The sequence below is a fragment of the Plasmodium inui genome, assembly GCF_000524495.1.
Source record: "Plasmodium inui San Antonio 1 unplaced genomic scaffold supercont1.2, whole genome shotgun sequence".
Classification (NCBI taxonomy): Eukaryota; Apicomplexa; class Aconoidasida; order Haemosporida; family Plasmodiidae; genus Plasmodium; species Plasmodium inui.
The window spans coordinates 1,525,679-1,545,690 of NW_008481836.1; the positions used below are offsets into that span (position 1 = coordinate 1,525,679).

At 45.4% G+C, this 20,012-nt stretch overlaps 6 protein-coding genes across 6 annotated transcripts; 4 read left to right on the plus strand and 2 right to left on the minus strand.

The window, feature by feature from the left end:
• Nucleotides 1-1,899: 1,899 nt before the first annotated feature.
• Nucleotides 1,900-2,887, plus strand: C922_00781 (hypothetical protein; the record flags this gene model as incomplete). The annotated part of the gene is made up of 2 exons (XM_008816393.1): nt 1,900-2,601; nt 2,768-2,887. 2 exons carry the CDS (start codon nt 1,900-1,902, stop codon nt 2,885-2,887), a joined length of 822 nt encoding a protein of 273 aa, XP_008814615.1.
• A 1,746-nt stretch (nt 2,888-4,633) lies between these two features.
• Nucleotides 4,634-5,539, plus strand: C922_00782 (hypothetical protein; the record flags this gene model as incomplete). The annotated part of the gene is made up of 1 exon (XM_008816394.1): nt 4,634-5,539. One exon carries the CDS (start codon nt 4,634-4,636, stop codon nt 5,537-5,539), a length of 906 nt encoding a protein of 301 aa, XP_008814616.1.
• Nucleotides 5,540-6,010: 471 nt separating this feature from the next.
• Nucleotides 6,011-6,703, minus strand: C922_00783 (50S ribosomal protein L24; the record flags this gene model as incomplete). The annotated part of the gene is made up of 1 exon (XM_008816395.1): nt 6,011-6,703. The coding sequence occupies one exon, from the start codon at nt 6,701-6,703 to the stop codon at nt 6,011-6,013; it is 693 nt and encodes a 230-aa protein (XP_008814617.1).
• Nucleotides 6,704-7,897: 1,194 nt separating this feature from the next.
• Nucleotides 7,898-9,274, plus strand: C922_00784 (GTP cyclohydrolase I; the record flags this gene model as incomplete). Its single annotated transcript, XM_008816396.1, has 1 exon — nt 7,898-9,274. The coding sequence occupies one exon, from the start codon at nt 7,898-7,900 to the stop codon at nt 9,272-9,274; it is 1,377 nt and encodes a 458-aa protein (XP_008814618.1).
• A 1,009-nt stretch (nt 9,275-10,283) lies between these two features.
• C922_00785 (hypothetical protein) lies at nt 10,284-11,460 on the minus strand (the record flags this gene model as incomplete). Its single annotated transcript, XM_008816397.1, has 4 exons — nt 10,284-10,390; nt 10,550-10,732; nt 10,875-11,040; nt 11,341-11,460. 4 exons carry the CDS (start codon nt 11,458-11,460, stop codon nt 10,284-10,286), a joined length of 576 nt encoding a protein of 191 aa, XP_008814619.1.
• A 3,376-nt stretch (nt 11,461-14,836) lies between these two features.
• C922_00786 (hypothetical protein) lies at nt 14,837-17,622 on the plus strand (the record flags this gene model as incomplete). The annotated part of the gene is made up of 3 exons (XM_008816398.1): nt 14,837-16,951; nt 17,135-17,305; nt 17,470-17,622. 3 exons carry the CDS (start codon nt 14,837-14,839, stop codon nt 17,620-17,622), a joined length of 2,439 nt encoding a protein of 812 aa, XP_008814620.1.
• Nucleotides 17,623-20,012: the final 2,390 nt, after the last annotated feature.

Below are 20,012 nucleotides of genomic sequence, written 5' to 3' on the forward strand. Positions count from 1 at the left end.
TGTGTCTTGGGAGAGAGGGTGCGACTTATTCTCATGTATTCGGAAAAATCGGGGCCCAGCTTACACACTGATGCGTCACTCATCGTTGCACCTTTTTGTGCCTCTCAGCGAGTGCAGAAACCATTTGCCTCCTCATCACAGTGGGAGATTCATATGTATAGAAAGAGGCTATGAGTATGTGAAAATACTGTCTATGGAGGGTCCTCGCAAGGGACATGCAAAATGCTCTTCTCCTGAGAGTTCGTTTTGGAAAAATGGAGCCACCAGAAAATTGAGCATCCACACCACGAGAGTGCCTTATGAAGGGGGATAACACAAGCGAGTTACCCTCCCACCGTGTGTGCGCAGCTTGGGGCGACTTGCACACTGCATCGTTCCAAATATGGTTCTCTAACTTCGTGCCGTGGAGGGAGAAGAAGAAACAACAACCCCCCAATGGAGGAAGCGCAGCATGGAAAAACAGCTAAACGATGGAATAGCGAACCCCTTAACTTCGAGCGATACTCTTTCGGGGGCGCGACCAAGCAATCCCTCTGACGCTGCGCGAGATGACATAGTCCTGGGTGGGTAGGCCGCCCTGTTGCCGCTCCCCCTGTGCCAACAGAATGACAAAAAGAGGGCATCTAAACGGAGAATAACCCCATGTTGCCCCTTATTAACAGCTCCACTAGGCGCAAAGAAAAGTTAGGCAAGACAAGTACAAAATGGGAGAGGTAGGATCATCATCACGAGGAAAATATACATACATACGCCAGATGGTATAATTGTGGCAGCTCAATTTTTGGAGAAAAATTGGGACGGTCAGAAAAAAAAAACAAGTCTCTAGCATGTTTCTGCTTCAACATAGGTAGGTTTTACCCCTCTTAAGTCTTTTAAAGTAACCCCCAAATCTATCCACAATTTTTTTTTTTTCCATTAAGCTGAAGAGGTTGTCATTAAGCCCCCAGGTGTACGCGCGCGTTTGAGCTTTCAAAATTGCGTAGAGGGTTTTTTCTTTGCGAGGGTCCCTGTTGCTGGAAGTCACCCTAAGGTGCAAAGGAGGCCGTCAATCACCTTTGGGCAAGCCTTGCAAAAAAAAAATGGCAACAAGTGGCAAGGAGTAGCAAGAAGTGGCAAGGCGTACCACGGAGTAACACGCAGTAACAGGAAGTGGTAAGAACTGGCACGATATCATACAAAATAACAAGAAAATTGAAGCAGTTTTCCTAAGAATTGCATAAAAAGCTCGCCGCAGTTATACTTCTCCATGTGCACGCGTGTGCTTAACCCTAGAGTGTAAACATGCCATAGGTCCTTGCGTGCCCCACTAGGCAATGACCTACTGACGATTACATTGGAAAACCCCTGTTCTAGGTTTGAATAAAATTACCCCCTACCCGCGCCTGCCTTTTCCCCATTTGACTGCCTTGCCAAAAAGAGAGAACCCCCCACGCGAAGAAGACTAGGAGGACGGCACAGAAGGTGAGCCTAGCCACGAAGCATTTTAGAGAAGCACTAAAATGTGAGCGCACGGTAGGGAAGCAGTAATAACGTATCATGAGCAAGCAATAATAACACTGCACGGAAACGTAGCAGTAACACGCCACATGGACATAGCGGTGATACGCCACAAGGACATAGCGGTAACACACCACAAGAACATAACGGTAACAAACCACAAGAACATAGCAGTAACGCGACAAAGTTGATGGTCCTTCCAAGGCGCTCACCTTGAATACGCTCCATTCCCCACAGTAAGTCATTCTTTCGCGTCTTTTCCGCCAGCGCGCAACACAGCACGGTGTTTACGAGGATTGGGTGGCCTTGCTGTATGAGGAGGTGACCCGTCCACACGTACATATGCCTATGTGCATGTACCTTCACAGGTGTATCTGCGAATTTGTGCCCCCCCCACACACCATGGTGAGCAAGAAAACGCTGGAGGCGCGAAAGGCCTTCTACGACGAAGACGTGGACAAGTCCAAGGAGGCTCATGATTCGTACCACAGCCTGGACAAACATGGAGAGCAGCACAGTCTGGATAGAGACAATTTGAAGACGATCATATTTGGAAGTCTCGATGGAATCATCACCATCTTCGCTATCGTCTCCGGGTGCGTAGGAGCAAAAATAACACCTGCACAGGTCATAATTATTGGAGTAGGCAATTTATTTGCAAACGCAATTTCGATGGGCTTTAGCGAATACACCAGCACTGCTGCACAGAGGGATTTTATGTTAGCTGAGAAAAAAAGGGAAGAATGGGAAATCGAAAATTGTCCATCCGAGGAAAAGCAAGAAATGATTGACATATATATGAACAAGTACAAATTTGACAGTGAGGATGCGAGAAACCTTGTGGAGATAACATTCCGAAATAAAAATTTTTTTTTGGAGCACATGATGTCAGAGGAATTGGGACTGATTGTCACTCACGAGGACAAGAACGAGTCTTTGAAAAAAGGAACTCTCATGTTTTTAAGTTTTTGTGTATTCGGAATGATTCCTTTGTGCTCCTACGTGGCCTACACGTTTTTCTTCGAGTATACAGATTATAATACCTCCTTCGTCGTTGTTTTTGTGTCCACCTTGATTACACTCTTCATCCTGGGCATATTTAAGGTGGGCACGGCTTGGCCGGCGCGGCGAGGGCGGCTACACATACGTCGTGGGAAGTCCGCGTGTTGATGTGCATGCAGGGAGGAGAAGCGGAAATGACTCCCTCTCAAGTGTTTCTTTTTCTCCACTTCTTTCACCGTCTTTTTCCACCTCTTCCACCCCCCTGCAGTCCCAGTTCACCAACCAGAAACCCATCAACTGCGCCCTCTGCATGGTCTTCAATGGATCCATTGCCGGAATGGTCCCATTCCTCCTGGGAATTCTGCTTAAAAACAAGATCGCCGACTGATTCGGACGTTAGACAAATTGAGGGTTTTTTCCTCCTTTGGATTGATACACCTCCCCTTTGTGCTTTCCATGCGGATGGAAAACACGGGAGGACCCCTTCGACAGGCGTCTTCTTCCTACTTTTCCGCACTGCATCATCGCCCCTTTTTCCATGCCTTAATTTTTTTGCCATCCTTTTTTTTTGTCCACCCGTTGATCTCAGCCTCTATTTTGCGGCGTCACCTTTGCTCCGCCAATTGTATACATCTCCCCCCATGCCGCACTCACGTTATGCTAGTCTCCTTCCGCTAGCTGGCGCCTAAACCCCAAAGGGGGAAAGTTCCACGTGACATCCATTTTGCACAGTGCCCCATACTTTTACAAATCGAATTTTTCTGTAAACAGATTGTCTTGATGCAGCTCTATGTACAGCATCCCTCCCCAAAATGGCGAACTTGAAAGAAGTGCGCGGATGTGCGGGTGCGAAGATACGTACCGCAAGTTGCCAGTGGAGGGACTTCTCATTTTTTTTTTCTTTTTTTTCACGTCATATGGAATCCCTCTTCCCTCAGCTGATCGTCACACTGCTTTGTACATTTTTCTGTGTCCGATATGGTGGGCGGTGAGGGGAACCCGCGGCAGGAGCACACATAATGGCATTGTAACAGTTGGCATGCACTTTTTCATAAGCTCCTACAGTTGCGCTGTAGAATCGGATATGCATGTAACTTGTCCCTGCGCGGAAACGCTACTTGCATAGGCGAACTTGACCACACGGGGCCGATTGCAATTTTTTGAAAAAGAAGGGGAAGCCATATTAACACTGCTCCCGCTGGTGACTTAATCTCCGTTGTGTACTGCAAAAGGGAGAGGAAGAAAAAAAAAACGTTGCAACGTGTTTTCCCTTTTTAGGCACATGCTGTGCAGAAATAAATTAGGAACGCGATTATGCCGTTTGGTGATTTCTGCTTCCCCTGGGGTATAGCTATACACGCAGAGGTTTACTCAGCCGTTTTGTATCCATTTTGAGGAAGTTAAACTGGAAGGAAGAAACGAAAGGGTCGATACGAAATCACCGCTGCGTGAGTCTGAAAAGTGCGGGAGGTGATAACCAGAGGAGGGTAAGCCAGTTCGTGTCCCCTTCCATTTTGTCAAACCGTTTTCCGTGCCAACGAATAGGCAGTCTAACCACAGCAGCGCTGTTACTCCTGAGAATGTTTGGAAAAAAGGGCACCTCGGAGCCACGCACAAGAAGACCTCCTTGAGTGTAACTCCATCGAGATGCATGGAAGAGAAAGGAAGAGGCAATTTTACTATGTATGAAAAAGAGATATAGGTGCTTCCTTCCTCCGTGTGGAGTTTCCCCATCTGCTAGGCAATGTGCGTTATGCTGATCATCATTGACGAGGAATAGTCCACATGGGGCGGAGCCTTCTATTTGTGGTGATATTCTCTGGTGGTACCATCTGTGTATAAGCGGCTCCTAGAACAATTGCTATGGAGTGGCCTCTGTAGTTGTGTTATAAGGCCTCTTTTCCAGTTCAGTGTGGTCGCTTGGGTTGAGGAACGTTCTGCACGTAGGACCCCGCATCAAATCCACGCCAGTTCGAAGCCGCCCACATAACCAGATTAACAATCTACTGCGCGGGAGCCGCTCCCCCAGGAAAAGAAAAAAAGGGGAAGCAATAAAGTACTTCCATACATACGAATACGTCTATGTTGACACCCAGACAGACAGATTGAGAAACAGACGCGAGGAGCCGAAAAAATGAGCAGAGAGTTGATGAACGGGTCCATCCTACACTGCCTGGAAACGGCGAGCCTAGGGATGCCCCTGGAGGTGTGGAAGACGAGGATGTGCGTGTACAGGAACGAAAACACCATCAGATCTTTTGCCAACATTTACAATAAAGGGATTGGGCAGTTCTACGCCGGTTTTTACGCGAAGCTAGTAGAGAGCTCCTCCAAAGGAGCCGTCCTGTTAATATCAAAAGAACACATGATTAAATTTTGTAATGATTTGAATATGAACAAAACGACAAATGGCTTTATCGGTGGAGCTACTGGAGGCATTTGTCAATCCTTCGTGATGACTCCGTGTACCTTTTTTATAACTGCCAGCATTGACAAGAAGATTAATTATAGGGAAAAAGTTGTGGATATTTTTAAAAACAAAGGATTTACCACCCTGTATAAGGGAAACAGTGCCATGTGCTTGCGACAGGGGACGAATTGGGCCAGCCGGCAGGGCATAACTGAGTGGATCCGCAACTTATTTATCGAGCGGAAGAGGAAGGGACAGGCAGGCTTGAAAAATGAACTTACGGATGAGCGGAGTCAAGTTTATCGGTCCACCCCGACGAAGGACACCAATCACTCGTTAGACAAACCGGGAGGTACTACCCACGATTTATCCCCCACGGAAGAGCTCCTCTGTGGTGTCCTCGGAGGAGCCCTGTCGGTCTGGAACAACCCATTCGACGTGATTCGAGTGTACATGCAGAATAGCGCGAATAAGAACATCAAGCTGACGTTCTTTCAGTCATTTGTTAATCTTTACCGGGAGGGAGGGATCCTGTACCTTTACAAAGGGGTCATCCCCCGATGCTTCCTGTGCATCTGGCAGACCCTATTTATGGTCACGGGGGTTAAAATTCTGAACAAATATTGTTAGTGGGGGGGGTTCTTCATTCTAGTTGTTAAGCGGTGCGTCAGCTGTACAGCGCTATGTAGCCATCACCACAAGTCCTTTTGTACTTTTTTCTCATGGGACTCGGGGTAGACCCATTCGACTCCTTGTGCAGAGGCCTAACTATAATTGGTGCCACTGCTAGTCAGCTGCTACCCAACCCGTTAGTGAAGTATGCATGCAGGAAGAGGCACAAGACATATGGGTCCAGTCCACCTTGACGATTCTCCTGTAGTCACCCGTGGAGGCATATAACCCACGGTAGGTACACTTTGTTGTGCATCTCGCACGAGATTCATTAACTATTTGGGAGGAGACCCATCAGGTGAAGGTTCCGATCCACCGCTATTTCGACTTATAGGGAAAAGGCATGTACTGTAGGTACGCATGGAGAGATGGAGCGTAAGGGGGCGCCGCTTCCTCTAAGATGTACACGTGGAGCGAGCAAAGGGGATACTACCCCTCCAGAGAAGAGCTCCCTTGCCCCGGAGAGTCTCTATTGAAAAAGTTCTTCATTTCGTAGAACCTCTTTTTCTTAATCTCGTAGGCTATCTTCTTCAGCAAATTAAAGTTTTTGGAGTCTCTCTCCGCGTAAATGTCTTTAATGGGAGGTCCCGTCTTCTTCTTGTGAATAAAAAGCTCATAGTTATTCTGCTCCTTTAACGCTTGCACATTAACAGGTTCCGGCATGGCACACCCGGAGATCTTCGATATGCGCACACATTCTCCATTCATCATGTATCTCCTCTTAACCACCGTTGCCTTTTTACTTATCGGGTCTAGTATAGCCACGTTTGTAATATGTATAGGCATTTCCTGTGTTATAATTGAACCGTCATTTTTCCTTGTGACATTCCATGCGGATTTTTTCATATTACATCCGTCAACAATTACAGTATTCCTTTTTGTGTTTATGTTTAAGACGATGCCTTCTCTGTCTTTGTAGGGTCCATACAGTACTTTAACGAGGTCTCCCACTTTTATATTTAGGTATTTTGATAGGTCTAGGTGCTTGGGTTGATTTCTTTCTCGCAGGGGGAAAGGGATGCTCAGCTCTTTGCTTAGTTCTAAGAAGTCGAGCTGGCCGTATTTTCTTTTTCGCTTATCGAGCCGCTTGGCCTGCATAAAGTACTTCACATACCGGGACATGTTGAGGGGGGAGCGGCGAGTGCCGACGTGGCCAAGTAGGTAGTCACGTGGATAGAGAGGCAGCTACGAAGGGAACTACCGACGTAGGTACTGAGCCGTATGTCCACGTGGCTAACTGACCACCCCCACTCGCGAAAATGAGCCTGTAGTTCCCCCCAACTACTCTGGATTGTGCGACGAACGTGTTGGGTGGCTTCTTCCACAGATGCACATCTCTCCGTTACGTCAAAACGTGTAACATAAAATTGGCATACGCATCTGCGATGAAGGTCTCGCACTGCAGTTTTACGAACCGGTGTGTGGGGAACGATGGAAAGGCCCCTTTCCGAAGTGATTTTCTCTGTCCCAGTGGTGTGACTTTTCTATTCGATTCTTTGTCCAGCAAAGAAACCAAAATGGTTTTCCACTACCCCAGCTGAGGAGTTCTCCCTCCGTCATGCGTTAACTTAAAGCACACGTGAGTTCCTTCTCTTTTCATTTCTCTCATCATTAAAATGTGTTCAGTTGTGATAGCGCGCGCTTCTCATAAATTTTCGCTTCTTTTTCTGCACTTTGGTGTGGTACCTATCGTGTACTTTTTTTTTTTCCCCTTATCCTATACTTTCGTGGGGTAGCTAGCCGTTGCTGCACGCCGCGATAATTTTTTCCAAAGCGGGGAAAAATTTATTGGCGCGGAGGCATTACGGTGCAGGGATAGGGACAAAAAAAAAGGGGGCACGTAGTAACTGCATAGGAGCGACACGCGTGAGGAGTCATTCCGAAAGAGAGCATAATTCAGTGTACCATGCGCGACGACTTCGTGTAGGCGGTACTTCTATAAATGTCCCCACGCATAACCCGTCGCTCCACCGAAGAAATGAACCAATCAGTTTATTTGCATGTAGAATGGTGAGCTAAGGTCACCCCTGCCCCTCACATATCTGGTTACCTCACACTTGAGGAAGAAGGGATATTTCTCTCCACAGGTTGCTCTTTTTTTTTTTTTTTTTTTTTTTTTTTTCTCCCCTTAATGACATTGCGTTGCATTGAGTAGAAGTGTGACTATATCCACCTAGATGTAGAAACAGAACATACAGATGCATCTGCTATGGTGATCCCTACTTTTGAGTAGGAGAGTTCAATTTATCTGCTCTCGGCTGCCTCAGCCTGTGATAAGAAGTGACACATATATTATCCATTCCCCTTCCACTTATCATGTTCAAGCGAGGGGATCTCAATGGGGGGAGTCACCGTGGCGTAGATAGTGTTGAGACGTATGAGCAGAGAAGATGCATGCCGAGTGAAGCACCCGTTAAGGATTCTCAGTTGGTAGGTGCAGATGGAAGTGAAGACCTACAAGAGAGCCGCAAATCCGTATTGAGCATTAGCCCTATGAAGACCAATTTAGGGTTAGGGTTGTTCCCGGTCCAGAATGGTCTTGAAGAGAATGGCGTAAGGGGAAGAGGATGCGGAAGATCGAATAATTGCCGAGATGGGGATGAGCATCTGGCCTACACAAGTCAGTCTAGGTGTAGCTTTGTCAACAAGGATAGGCAATTGCGTTATAATGGCATTAGCATTTCGGGGAAGATCGAAAAAATGACGGATGGTCCGACCAACGCAGGGGTACTAAGCCGTCTTAGTGAAGAGGCGGGTTTGGGGAAGACCCGCCGAGACAACTCTGGGAACTCCACGGAGGCACCCTCCCCGTGTGCTATCTGTATGGAGGGGAAAAATGGCCTAGTCAAAGGGGTTGTCAATGGGGTCATCAATGGGGTGCGGAGGAAGGTGATCAAAAGGGTGGAGAAGAAGGACGATCAGGGGGGCAGCGGTGATGGGAGTAGCCGTGATGGGAGTAGTGGTAACTCCAGTGGTGGTGACACCAATCGGGAGGCTTCCCCTCCCATGCGGGGCAGCGAACGTAACAGTGCAGACACTCCCCGAAAAAGTGACGAAAAGGATGGCACAAAGAAGCAGGAACGCAAGCGGGCACAGAAGAAGGCGCAGAAACGGGCACAAAAACAGGCCCAAATAGCAGACATAAGAAAAAGCATTAACAACATTTTACGATCCTCCAATGTGCCCCCAAAAGAAATACTCAAAAGGACGAGCCGCAGATTTTCGGATACCTTTCTGTACTTAACAAAAGGGTACCATATGAACGTAGGAAAAGTTATAAGAAAATCTCTGTACAAGAGAAATTACAAAAATAGTTCCCTCATCAAGATAAGTGGCATTCATATTTACTCTCTGTGCAAACATCATCTGTTGCCATTCGAAGGAGAGTGCACCATCGAGTATGTCCCCAACAGATATATTATGGGTCTGTCCAAATTTGCGAGAGTTATCGACATATTCGCTAGGAGGTTACAGCTACAGGAAGATTTAACCAATGACATTTGTAACGCTTTGGGGAGATATTTGAAGCCTAAATATATTCACGTCAATGTTGTGGCAAGACATTTGTGCATTAATATGCGCGGAGTGAAGGAACACGATGCGACTACTGTGACGAATGCGTACTATGGAGTAAAAAATGATACGCGTCCGAATCAGGCGGTGGATGGACTTACGCTCGCCCCCCTTCCATGATGGGAACCAACTTCCTTGCGAGGGTGTGATTGTGGTGTTATCGCCTCATCGATGTGTCACTCAAAAGTGTGCATTAAGAGACGGTGGGAAGACCCCCCCCTTCCAACTTCTACTACAAAACAAGCGTAACCATCTTTGCTACGTAGATCCTTTCCACCACATAATGACCGAAAAGATCCTCACGCTTTATTAAAATTGACATACTTTTGACAACACAAGGGGGTAACCATGCCGTGTGCATGTGTGTGTACCTATCAGCATCCGCACAGGCGCGTAACTCGTGTACACTTTTAAAGTAACGTAGGTTCAAAAAAAAGAAAAAATTTAAAAAAATTATTCATTAAAAATGCTGGGTAGGGAAGGTACGCACGTGTGGGCGAATGGGACGTCGGCGCATGGGCAGGTGACGGTGGGCACAAACACAACGGCATGCGCGCGCCCGACAGGTGCGTACATGCAGATGGGTACGTACCGACATGCACATACATACGTACTAGCAAATGCGTACGTATCAAACAGCGAATTACTTAAAAAAAAAATGAGCCTATATACACATGCACCCTTCCGTTATGTGCACATATATACAAACAAAACATTGATTGGGTGCTTTGAAAGTTCTTCTTTAAATTGATTAAAAAGGGGGTGGGATTGAAAAACAAAGGAGGGGGTTAAAATACGAGGTGCTAGGGTTAAGGCCAACATGGAGAAATCCCCCCAACCAGGCAAATGGGCATCTCTTCGATATTAATGCTTCCGTGTCAGATGATCTCATTCAAGTGCAACTTCTTTCGATGTGTACTAATTCGTTTTGCACATGAAGAAAATGGCCGTTTATTGACTCCTCATTGGTGTGGCGCGGAGAGCCGTATGTAAAATTCTCTCGGAAAGCGGCCTTCGCCAGTGCTCAGTTGATACCGCTAGGAAGCTGCGCTCCTTCGACTGCTCCTCGCTTCGACCACCTCCGCAGTAGCCCTAGAAGCATCTCCTGGCGCTGTTAACCCGCACTAGCCTAATCGTCCAGAGAAATGTGCGTCAAATTGATGCAGTTAATGTTCCCGCACGCCATCGTAAAGGCCTTCTTCGGCTTCTTCTGCAGCTCCTGAAAGCTGGCTTCGTCTACAGGGGGGGGATTTCAATGGGGGTGGGACGCGTTTTGAGGGGCCAGCATGCAGCACAAAGATTCGAATAGAAGCCAGCACGTAGGTGTACAGACGTATATATACGCTCATATGCAGACATATATCCACGCTGCTATGCACGTCAAACGAACTTAACCTGCATACAGAAAAATGAGCACTCGGTTAACATACGTGATGGTCTCCACGTTGTCATTCCCCTTTTTCACCGATATGATGGGGCAGTTGTCATTCTTGTTCTTATCCCCGTACCAGAAGACACACGCATAGTCATCTCCCAAAATGGGGTCGTCATTTTTGGTGATGCCGTTTGCAATTTTGCCTGAGGAGGTATGGGATGCACAAAAGGTGGGGTTACAATTTGGTCAGCGTGCGGTTATTAAATGGGTCCATAGGGGAAGAGCGCTTTGGCAGGTGTTCTCGTCAAGGGGGGTGGAAGGTTCCCTCCTCTTTTCCCTCCCTACATAAAATATTTTGAAGTTGCTGGGAATCCTTCCAGTATTCCTTGGCCCTGGGGTGCACGTAATTCTCCCATGCTCGACATAGGAGCAAAATTTCATTAGTGGATCTTTTCTGCACTTGATCTCCTACTTTGGACAAAGCCTGAGATACGTTATTACTGGTGCTATCCTGATCGGAGGGGGGGTAAGTGAAAGACAGTGGGTTCATGCACAGGTGTATGTGTGAACCCTTTCGGCGCGCGTTGCGGTGCAGGTGTGCCATTCCGCTTGCCCCTTTTGCTCCCTGAATATCCACCGGTACGGCCATCAGTACGGACACCCGTTTGGCACCAGTACACTCGGCAGTACAAGGGCCAGTAGGGCCACCTGTTTGCCCCTATTACACCCCCCCAATGCCGCCACTCGCGTTTCCACCAATTTGCTGCCGATCCACCCATGAGGTGTTATTTATTTTTTTTTTTGCGGTTACGTCGTACGTCACATTGGAACTTTTTTTTTCCTCCTTTTTCGGCGGCTTCTCGCCATAGATAAAATCTAAGATGTAATCGAAAGGAGACACTGAGCAGTATTGGCAGTTGAAAATATCCATTTTATTTTTTAACTACGTGGCTTGCTTGGATGGTTTAAAATTAAAAGGGTTGTAAAATTTCAAGCAAAAAGAAGGGGAACGAGCGGAAAAACCATGTTCAAAGTAAACGTACGCGCGGATGCATGCATGTTATATGTGAATGAAGAGAACTACGCGTGTATGCACAAGTGTAGGTACGCGCAGGGGCTCGTATGTCTATGCGCGCAAAGATGAACTAATTTTTGTAAAGCTTTTTTTTTTGGGGGGAAGCGGGAACTTGGAAAAATTCGAAAAAAATGAAAAATCTGAAAAATTCCAAATGTTGAAATGTTCAATTTTGAAATGTTCGAAAATGTTTCAAGTTCAATTCTGAAAATTCCAAGTTCTTTAAATGTTGGCAGCATATCAAATTTTCAAATTTCCAAAACTTCCAAATTTTCGAAATTTCCAAATTTTCGAAACTTCGAAATTTTCGCGATTTAAACGTTTAAGCGACTTTAAATCTGAAATGAACGTGTTGGGAAAAAAAAAAAAAAACATAGTGCATACACAAGTTACACGTCAGTGCGTGTGCCCAGTATCTGCATCATAACACACGAGCAATACCATTTGCGCGTCAACTCGAGCAGATAATGATACGTACACACATACACGACAGAGATATTGGCGAACGTAGGGAGATTCCTCGCCACCACCCCACACACATGGACCCTTCGAGCGGTTAAACGAAACAGAACAGAACAAGTGGCCAGGCTGGACATGCTTCGTCATTTCAGAAAAAAAAGGGAAGGAAAGACGGTAAAAATGTTCGTGAAATGTGTCAAGGTTGCAGTTTGCTAAAAGCAAAATAGACCAGTCTCCTCCACCAGAAAGAAGCACGTCCATGTACTCGCCGATGGCAGGCATATGTACTCCCGAAGAGGCACACACCCAATGAACAAACCAGAGTTGCCTTTGGAAATTTGTTGCTTACTTCGGCATGGAACTTTCCTCATCGCAGCAGTGCAACTGCGCAGGGGTACTCGCCATTTTCCTTGGCAATAAAAAAGAAAAAAAAAAAAGGGGGTCTAACAACAAAATGGGGTTGCCTTTCCCTCGTTCTCTTCAGTTTAACGGCTGTTATTATGCCCCTTCCATTATTTCGAAGATGTTAACAAATTTCGCCTTTTAAAAAAGTCGAAGTGTTGTGGTGTTTTCTCGCTTCAGGCGGATGATACATTGGTGCACTTTGGAAGTACCGCATATAGGAATTGGCATCTCGTTTGAAGTAATACACTGCGGAGGAAACTCTCCTTGGGGCCACTCCCCACACGCATTTCGTTTTAAAGAGAAGATTAAATCGCTAAAATAGCTGTAATGTTTAAAAAAAAAAAAAAATCCGCAACTTTTGCCTGAACGGGTCAGGTGAAAACTGGGTGACACTTGAATGAGAATTCCTTAAAAATGAGCAAGCGGAACTCTTCCCTCTCCGCCGTTATGAATAAGAAAAGCTCAATGCTGTAAAAGCGGATAATTTTTGCGCGGAGAAAGGTCTGCGTTTCTGCTGACTGCTTTCTCAAGAGGTACATATTCAAATGAGTCATAATTTTCCAAATGCAGTGCCACGTGGGGTGTGTGCCCAATGTTGTATTTTTTTTTTTCCGTTTGTTTGGAAAATTCCCCCGCGCAACACTGCACTGTCGGTCTACCGTACAGCGGTTCACGTAAAACGTGTCCATTCTTTCCACTTTTGCATTTGGGGTGAAGACTCATCAAATGCGTGTGCACGGGAAAAGGGGAAAGTGCAGGTGTTTATGTGTATGTTTCTCCGTGAGGCCATTGTGGATTCCCCAGTTGGGTGGCAAAAGGAAGCGCTCATTTTTGACCCCTTGGGGTGAGTTCACACTGCGTCACGCTGCGTTATGTTGCGTCAAGTTGGCGCACTTTGCCTCACTTTGCGCGTAACTTTGCGTTTCCCATTGGACATTCAGACAAATTCAACTCTGCAAAATGACGCGGCCTATGCGGAGAACACACTGAGTGGTGCCCTTTCTATTCCTTTTAAAAAAGTAATTCGTAAGTAATTCTCGAATAATTCGTAAAAGGTCTCCCCTGCGTGCTTTAAGAAATTCCCATCCGAGTTTGCACAGCTGCTGAGGATGGGCCCCCGTTGGTCAGCCCACCGCTGTTCTGTCTTCCCCCTGATCGGCCGCCAACCTGGGAATTCCCCGCCATGCCGCGTCACCCCTCACGTCATGCTCTTTTCACTTTGGAAAAATAAGAAAAATAAGAAAAAAAAATAAAATAAATGGTTCTTCCACGAAGGGGTTACATCAAATGTTCATACGCTATGGAACGAAATAAATAAATCAACATGCATATTTTTGATACTGACCAATTGTGACTTAAAAATTTGTACCAAGTTTTTTTTCCTTTTCCCCCTTTTCGATCTTGCGAAGTTGTTAAGAATTGGCGAATTGAACGCGGTCCGCTAAGCACACCCGTTGGGTGTATTAACGTTTGGCTTTTGTCCAGCTCCCCTTTGTACATGCGTCCACAGGTACACTCGCAAATATGCAATCAAGAAATGTGCTTATGTAACGATGCACATATGTATTCACGTGAAAAAAAATGTTCTCATGTGCTTCACCTCATGAAACATCGCGGACAGGAAAAAAAAAAAAAAAAAAAAACGTGCAACCGTGTACACTGTCAATTCATTTTAGCAAAAAATGAGTACATTTTTGCTTTGCGGTTTTTTGATCCTCCCAGTTTTCGCACGAGCTAAAAAAATAACCATTTGAACAGATGAGACGAACAAGTGCACATGTTGACAGGCCGAGGGAAACATTTTTGAGAAACGCCGCGAATGGATGCGTAAAAAATACGCGCCCACACCAGTGCGAACGCAGGAAAGCGCGAATTGTTGCCCTCTCGTTTGAGCAAATTTTCCACCAAATTTCCAGGCAGTTTTTGCGCCTTCATTTGGCCTCTTTTTTTTGCCCTTTGTTTTTGCCTCTTCTTTTTGTGCCTTCATTTGACTTCTTTTTACTCCTTATTTCTGTCCCTTCGTTGCCGCTGCTTGAGCCCACCTCAACAAACAAGCGAACAGTTCTGACACCTTCGTAACTGCTTGCAGAGAGGGTGGACGGAATTGGCCACGCCGAGCCCTCCACATCGCAGCGTGCTTCTCTGCGCGGCGGTGAAGTCTGAGTAGAGGTCTTCCATCCCGGGGGAAAACTCCCATTCTGCGTTGCCACGCACACGGGGGAAAGGGGCTCCAAAGGACTACACCGGGGGAAGAAGCTCTGAGCAAGTGTACCAGGCAAAGCCCCCTCACCTCGCACATCTGGCAAAGCGCCCACACCGCCCCTATCCAGCAAAGCACTTCTCCTCCCCCTACCGCTAACCAATCAAAATGCAGATGGTGTGCGACTTCGCGCACCTGAAGATGCTGCACGGGACGGTGCCCATCGGGAAGATCATTTACACAAACTTGAAGGAGCTAGCGAAAAAACAAGAGTACCGCTTCGACGAAGAAATCGAAGACTTCTCCAAACTGAGAGAAAAAATAATAGCAATGCAAAACAAAGGGGTTAATGGAAATTTGCTAAAATTGTACAAGGAGTATTTATTTTACTTCGAGACGTTCCGAAAAAAGAATTTATTGAAGGAGAAAAAAAAATTGCTATGGACGAATGACGCATTTGATGAGTATAAAAGAGTGGAGTACGAATTTGAGAAGGAACACATTTTGATCATATTTAATATCGGCCTTGTAGCAGCGGCTTTGTTAAAAATGAAAAAGAGTTCCGATGACGTCAAGATGTTGAATAGAATGTCCAACGACGTGGTGGAGATATTTAATTATTTATTTGTCCAGATGAATGAAGATAGAATTCCCGAACTACCAGACATAAACTGCGTAACCTGTTACGTCTTTTTGTGTATATCTATGGCGTATCATGAGAATATGTTTTACAACACAGCTCTGGCGAAGAAGTACAAGCGGAACTTATTGGCAAAGCTTTCTTTCAATATACACTGTCATTTTAAGAATGCACTGCGCTGTTTAGAAGGGAAGGAATTGCATTTATTTTTTAAGAACCCGTCGAAAATTTCCTCCTCAGCGGAGATAAAATCCAGTTTGCATCATATCAGAAGTAGCAACAGTCCATTTTACAACTTCGTGCATGTGAACAAGATGATTTTTATTTGTATTAGTAATTTCCATACAGCGTTGAAATACGCCACTGTAAATTCGGAGACGACCCCAGAGGATAATCTAAAGATTGAGAAATACGATTTGGACAAAATTGGAGAAATTATATCTCGACTCAAGTACAGCCAGGAGAACGTTGAAAGGTGTGTAGACCTCTGCAGGAAGTATAGCTTTAACATTAATCTGAGCTCCCTAAGGGGAAAAATTAACACTGCCATAGACTACTTCGAGTATGAAAACAAGAACATATATTTTGAAGTCATTCCTAGTTATGAGAGTCTCAGCCAAATAAAAGGCACTTCCGAGGTCCTCAAACTGAAGGATATAGACGTGTCGTCCATTTATATCAAGAGGGACAATATCTCTTGCAGTTTGAAGTTACTCTTTAATGAGAAGGCAGAGCTGGTTTACAATCTGTACAATAAGGAGGCTACCCCTATGTATGACACGTTTTATAAGAATTTTTCAACCCTACGGGATCAGTACAAGTTGATAAATTTGAGCTATCGTAAAAATATCCTCCTGACTCTGCACAATGTTATTATAAGCACGTATAATAAAATTACGAACCTACATAAGCCTAGTCACTTCCAAAATAACTTAACTTTTTTACAAAATATGGAACAAAATTTGAAGGAAATTTTAACCCAAGTGGAGAATAGCCTGACTGCGGAACATACGAACCATGTCGAATTCCAGAGGAAGTTCCTAAACGTAGGGATCAATCAAGAATCGGTTAATTCGTATAATTCCTTTTTGTACCACCTGAATATTTTTAAAAAATCTTTAGAAGAAATTCACTCCAGTGTAGAATCCTTTCGAGAGTTTCTTCAGGACAATCAGATGCACTTTCAGATTTGTCAAATGGATTTATCGACGTTTGTGAAATATATTGTTGACGATTTGAATACCTGCACCGATGTAAATATTGAGTCTTTGGACCAGGAGTATATGCACTATAAGAATCTGCTGTCTGAGGAGAGGGATAATGAGACGAATTCGGTCAGCAGTATTGGCGATTTGTCGGAGTTGTCCAATGGGACCACCCCATCCTTGAATTACTTCGATTTTCATGCCTTCCTCAAGAGTCACAATTTGACTTATGGACCACAAAATAGCAACGGAGTTAACGAGAAGAACCTCTTCCACTATGACGCTGTGAATAACTACATCAATGTGCACTCGGAGGAGAAGCTCTTCTTCGTCATCCTCGCCATTTACTTTTCGCTGAGCATACAGCTAACCGACTTCGGCGCCGACCTGGAGGAGCTCAAGAGCAGCATGCACGATGTGTTCCTTAACTCCATCTCGGTAGGTGTGGAGCAGCGCTGTGTGGCGTTTATCGGTGTGAGACGTTTATCGGTGTGAGACGTCAGCTGTGGGTAGCCCTGTCACCAATGTCTTCTCCCTTGGCGCCGTTCCACATGGTTCTTCACCAATTGGACACTTCTTCACCAGTTCAACACTTCTCCACGCGTGTACCCTCCCCCGCAGGAGGAACGCGACGAGGACAAGCTGAACGACCTCCTGCAGAAGCAGAAAGCCGCCCTCATCGCCAAGAAAGCCAAATTGGAGGAAAGCGTCTCCTCCTTCGAGAAAAGCCTCAACCAGTTCTATGACTACTATCACGAGTATAACAAATTGGACTACTTTAAGACGATCGAGGTAGGTCTGGCGAGGCGAACCTCCCGCGTGGGCAGCGGAGTGACTATAAAATCTGCCTTCTTTGGCTCATTTGTTTTGGAGGATTTTGCCATCCATTTGGGATTCTTCTACTACCGCTCTATCATCGCTTTACGACCGCTTTATGACCGCTTTACCCCGCGCAGGACCTGAACACCTTCACCAAAAACCTCATGGGCACCGTCGAGAGGCTAAAAGAAATGAACAAGAAGCATTCCTACACGCTGAAGAACTCGCTTGTGTTTAAGGACGACGTAAGAAAGGAACACCATCCGTTTGTTGTCTCATTTGGCGGATAATTTTACCAAGCGAGGCGATGACGCGCATGACTGGACAGATCACACGAAAGCGGAAGAGTCATAGACATAGGATATTTTTTTTTTTCCTTTTCTTTTTTTTTCTTCCCTTGCAGATAAACAGATATATATACATGAGAGAAAGCGAGCGCTCCACTATTAGGTAATTCGCCCCGTCCATTTCTCCATTTGGAGCTGCACTTGGGTGGAATTATGCACATGGGGGTGTGAAAAGTTTGCTTCGTACTCCGCCCGTGGTGTGCTACCTACACCTGTGTACCTCCCCCGCGTCGCATATGCGTAGATGCATATATATATGTATATGTGTATTATTTTTTTTTTCCCCCTCAGAGTGCAGCAAATTCCAAATGGCTACTCGCGAAACCTCCACAACAGTCACGGGCACTTTTACTGACACGACCAGGCGCGTGTATTTGCCTGGAGATACCCTTTTGTCTTTCTTTTTTTATTTCCATTTGGGCCTTTCCGGGGGGAAAAGCAGCAAATGGAGTAGCATAATTTCCTTCACCATGGGGAACTTTCTGCGGTTAAGCAGCTTTCATCCCCCTATGAAGAATTTTTTGTAGCCGCGTAGTGCCTTTTTTTTGTCCCACCTAAGGGGGGGCAAGAAAAAATTGTAAGTAAAATCTCACTCACGCGTCATTAATTCGTTCGATTACTTATTTGTCTCTTTCGGTTAGGACACCCTCACGTTTGTGAAGCACCAGCATTTCTCCTTTGTATGGACACGTACCAGTGGAGAGAAGCAACGCGTTTTTTTTTCTTTTTTTTTTTTTTTTTTATTAACAATTATCTTTAAACGAATGATAATCCCGCAAAATAGCGGCGTCTAAAAGAATGGTTTGTTATCCGTGTGTGGAGTAGTTACCACGGGGGAAGCAAGGCAGTGGAGAGTTATCTTCCCAAAACGGTACACATTAGCTGTGGGAAAGGGGTAATCAAAGGTACCTATAAGATCCGGCCACACGCATACAACGTGGCAGGAGTATTACATATTTGCCTCTGTGCTTGTACCCCCGATAACTCCAAAAAGGGAGGCTTCAAAGAACGAAAAGTATAACCCTTAACATGTGGAGGGAAAAGTGGTACGATCACATAGCTGTGCGCGTCTGGTCCCCCTCATGGTGTACACAGAGAAGTAATGTCGACATGGGGAATCTTTCTTAAAAAATTTTGGGTGGGGGAGGCCATTCTCAACATCATGGACACGCGAATAAGTTTATATTTCCAATTCGGCGCTTCGAACAAGGGGCACAGTAACATAAGCGGCACAAAGTGGTGATCATCGTAATGCATGACTGCGAAGAACGTTCAGGTCATATGGGATGTCTTCCTTTTGACCCCTACAGGGGTAAAGACGGTACCGTATAATTATACTGTTTCACCTAGCGATGAAGTGGCACAGATGTGAAGCGAAAAATGTAGCGGACATCAGAAGGGGAGAGTCCACTCCACGCACGGTAAAAACAGGGCGGCATCGTAACGGAAGGGAGTAGAGATATACATAAATGTACCGACTGACGGAGACAAAATAAGTAGCCGCACAATGTACCACTTACGCTCTCCCTCTGGAAGGTACATATAAAACACCCCCGTGTTGATGTAGCCTTTTTGAGAGAAGTAGCCACGCCTAGTGATATATGAAGCTACCCCTGTGTGTCACATTAAATGGTAATAATAACTTGCTGGGAGAGTTGCGTGAAGGAAAGAAAAAAAAAAAAAAAACTTAAAGTAACCCCACAACTTGTGCTTCTAAATAAAGTGAAACCGGCGTATACCTAATGCAAGATGTATCATTACGTAATATTGACAGGGTGGAAAAAATGTTAAAAAGAAAAGGGAAAAAAAAAGGAAGAGAAGGAGAATAGATAGAGATGAAGAACATGGAGAAAAGAAGCCATTCGGGGATTTTTTTTTCTTTTCTTATCCCTAGGGGGGTAAAAGAGAACTAGATAAATGAATATGCAGTTAATGGCATAATAAGGTTATGTGTACCCCATGGGGGGAGGGGATAATTCTTTCCCAAGTTCGGCGGGTGGAGATGTATACATTTTGGAGGAGATGTATATATATGTAATATTATTTTGAGGGGGCCTTTACTTTAGCCCTTTTTTCTTCGTGATAACTGTGAATCGGGTGGTTCTCCTGCGCGCCGCATGGGGGTGATCCGACGGGGGGGACATAATACATGCGAGAAAAGGTATGCAGATGGGTTGGGAATAAATAGTAGGGGCTATAAAATAGGAAGGCAAATACGCCTAAATGGCCATAACCCGTACGCTGCGACGGAATATAGCCGAGTGTGCACTCGCATCAGGGGACAATTTGTTGAAGCTCCAAATTAGGTACAATTCCTTTTTTTGCACCAAAAA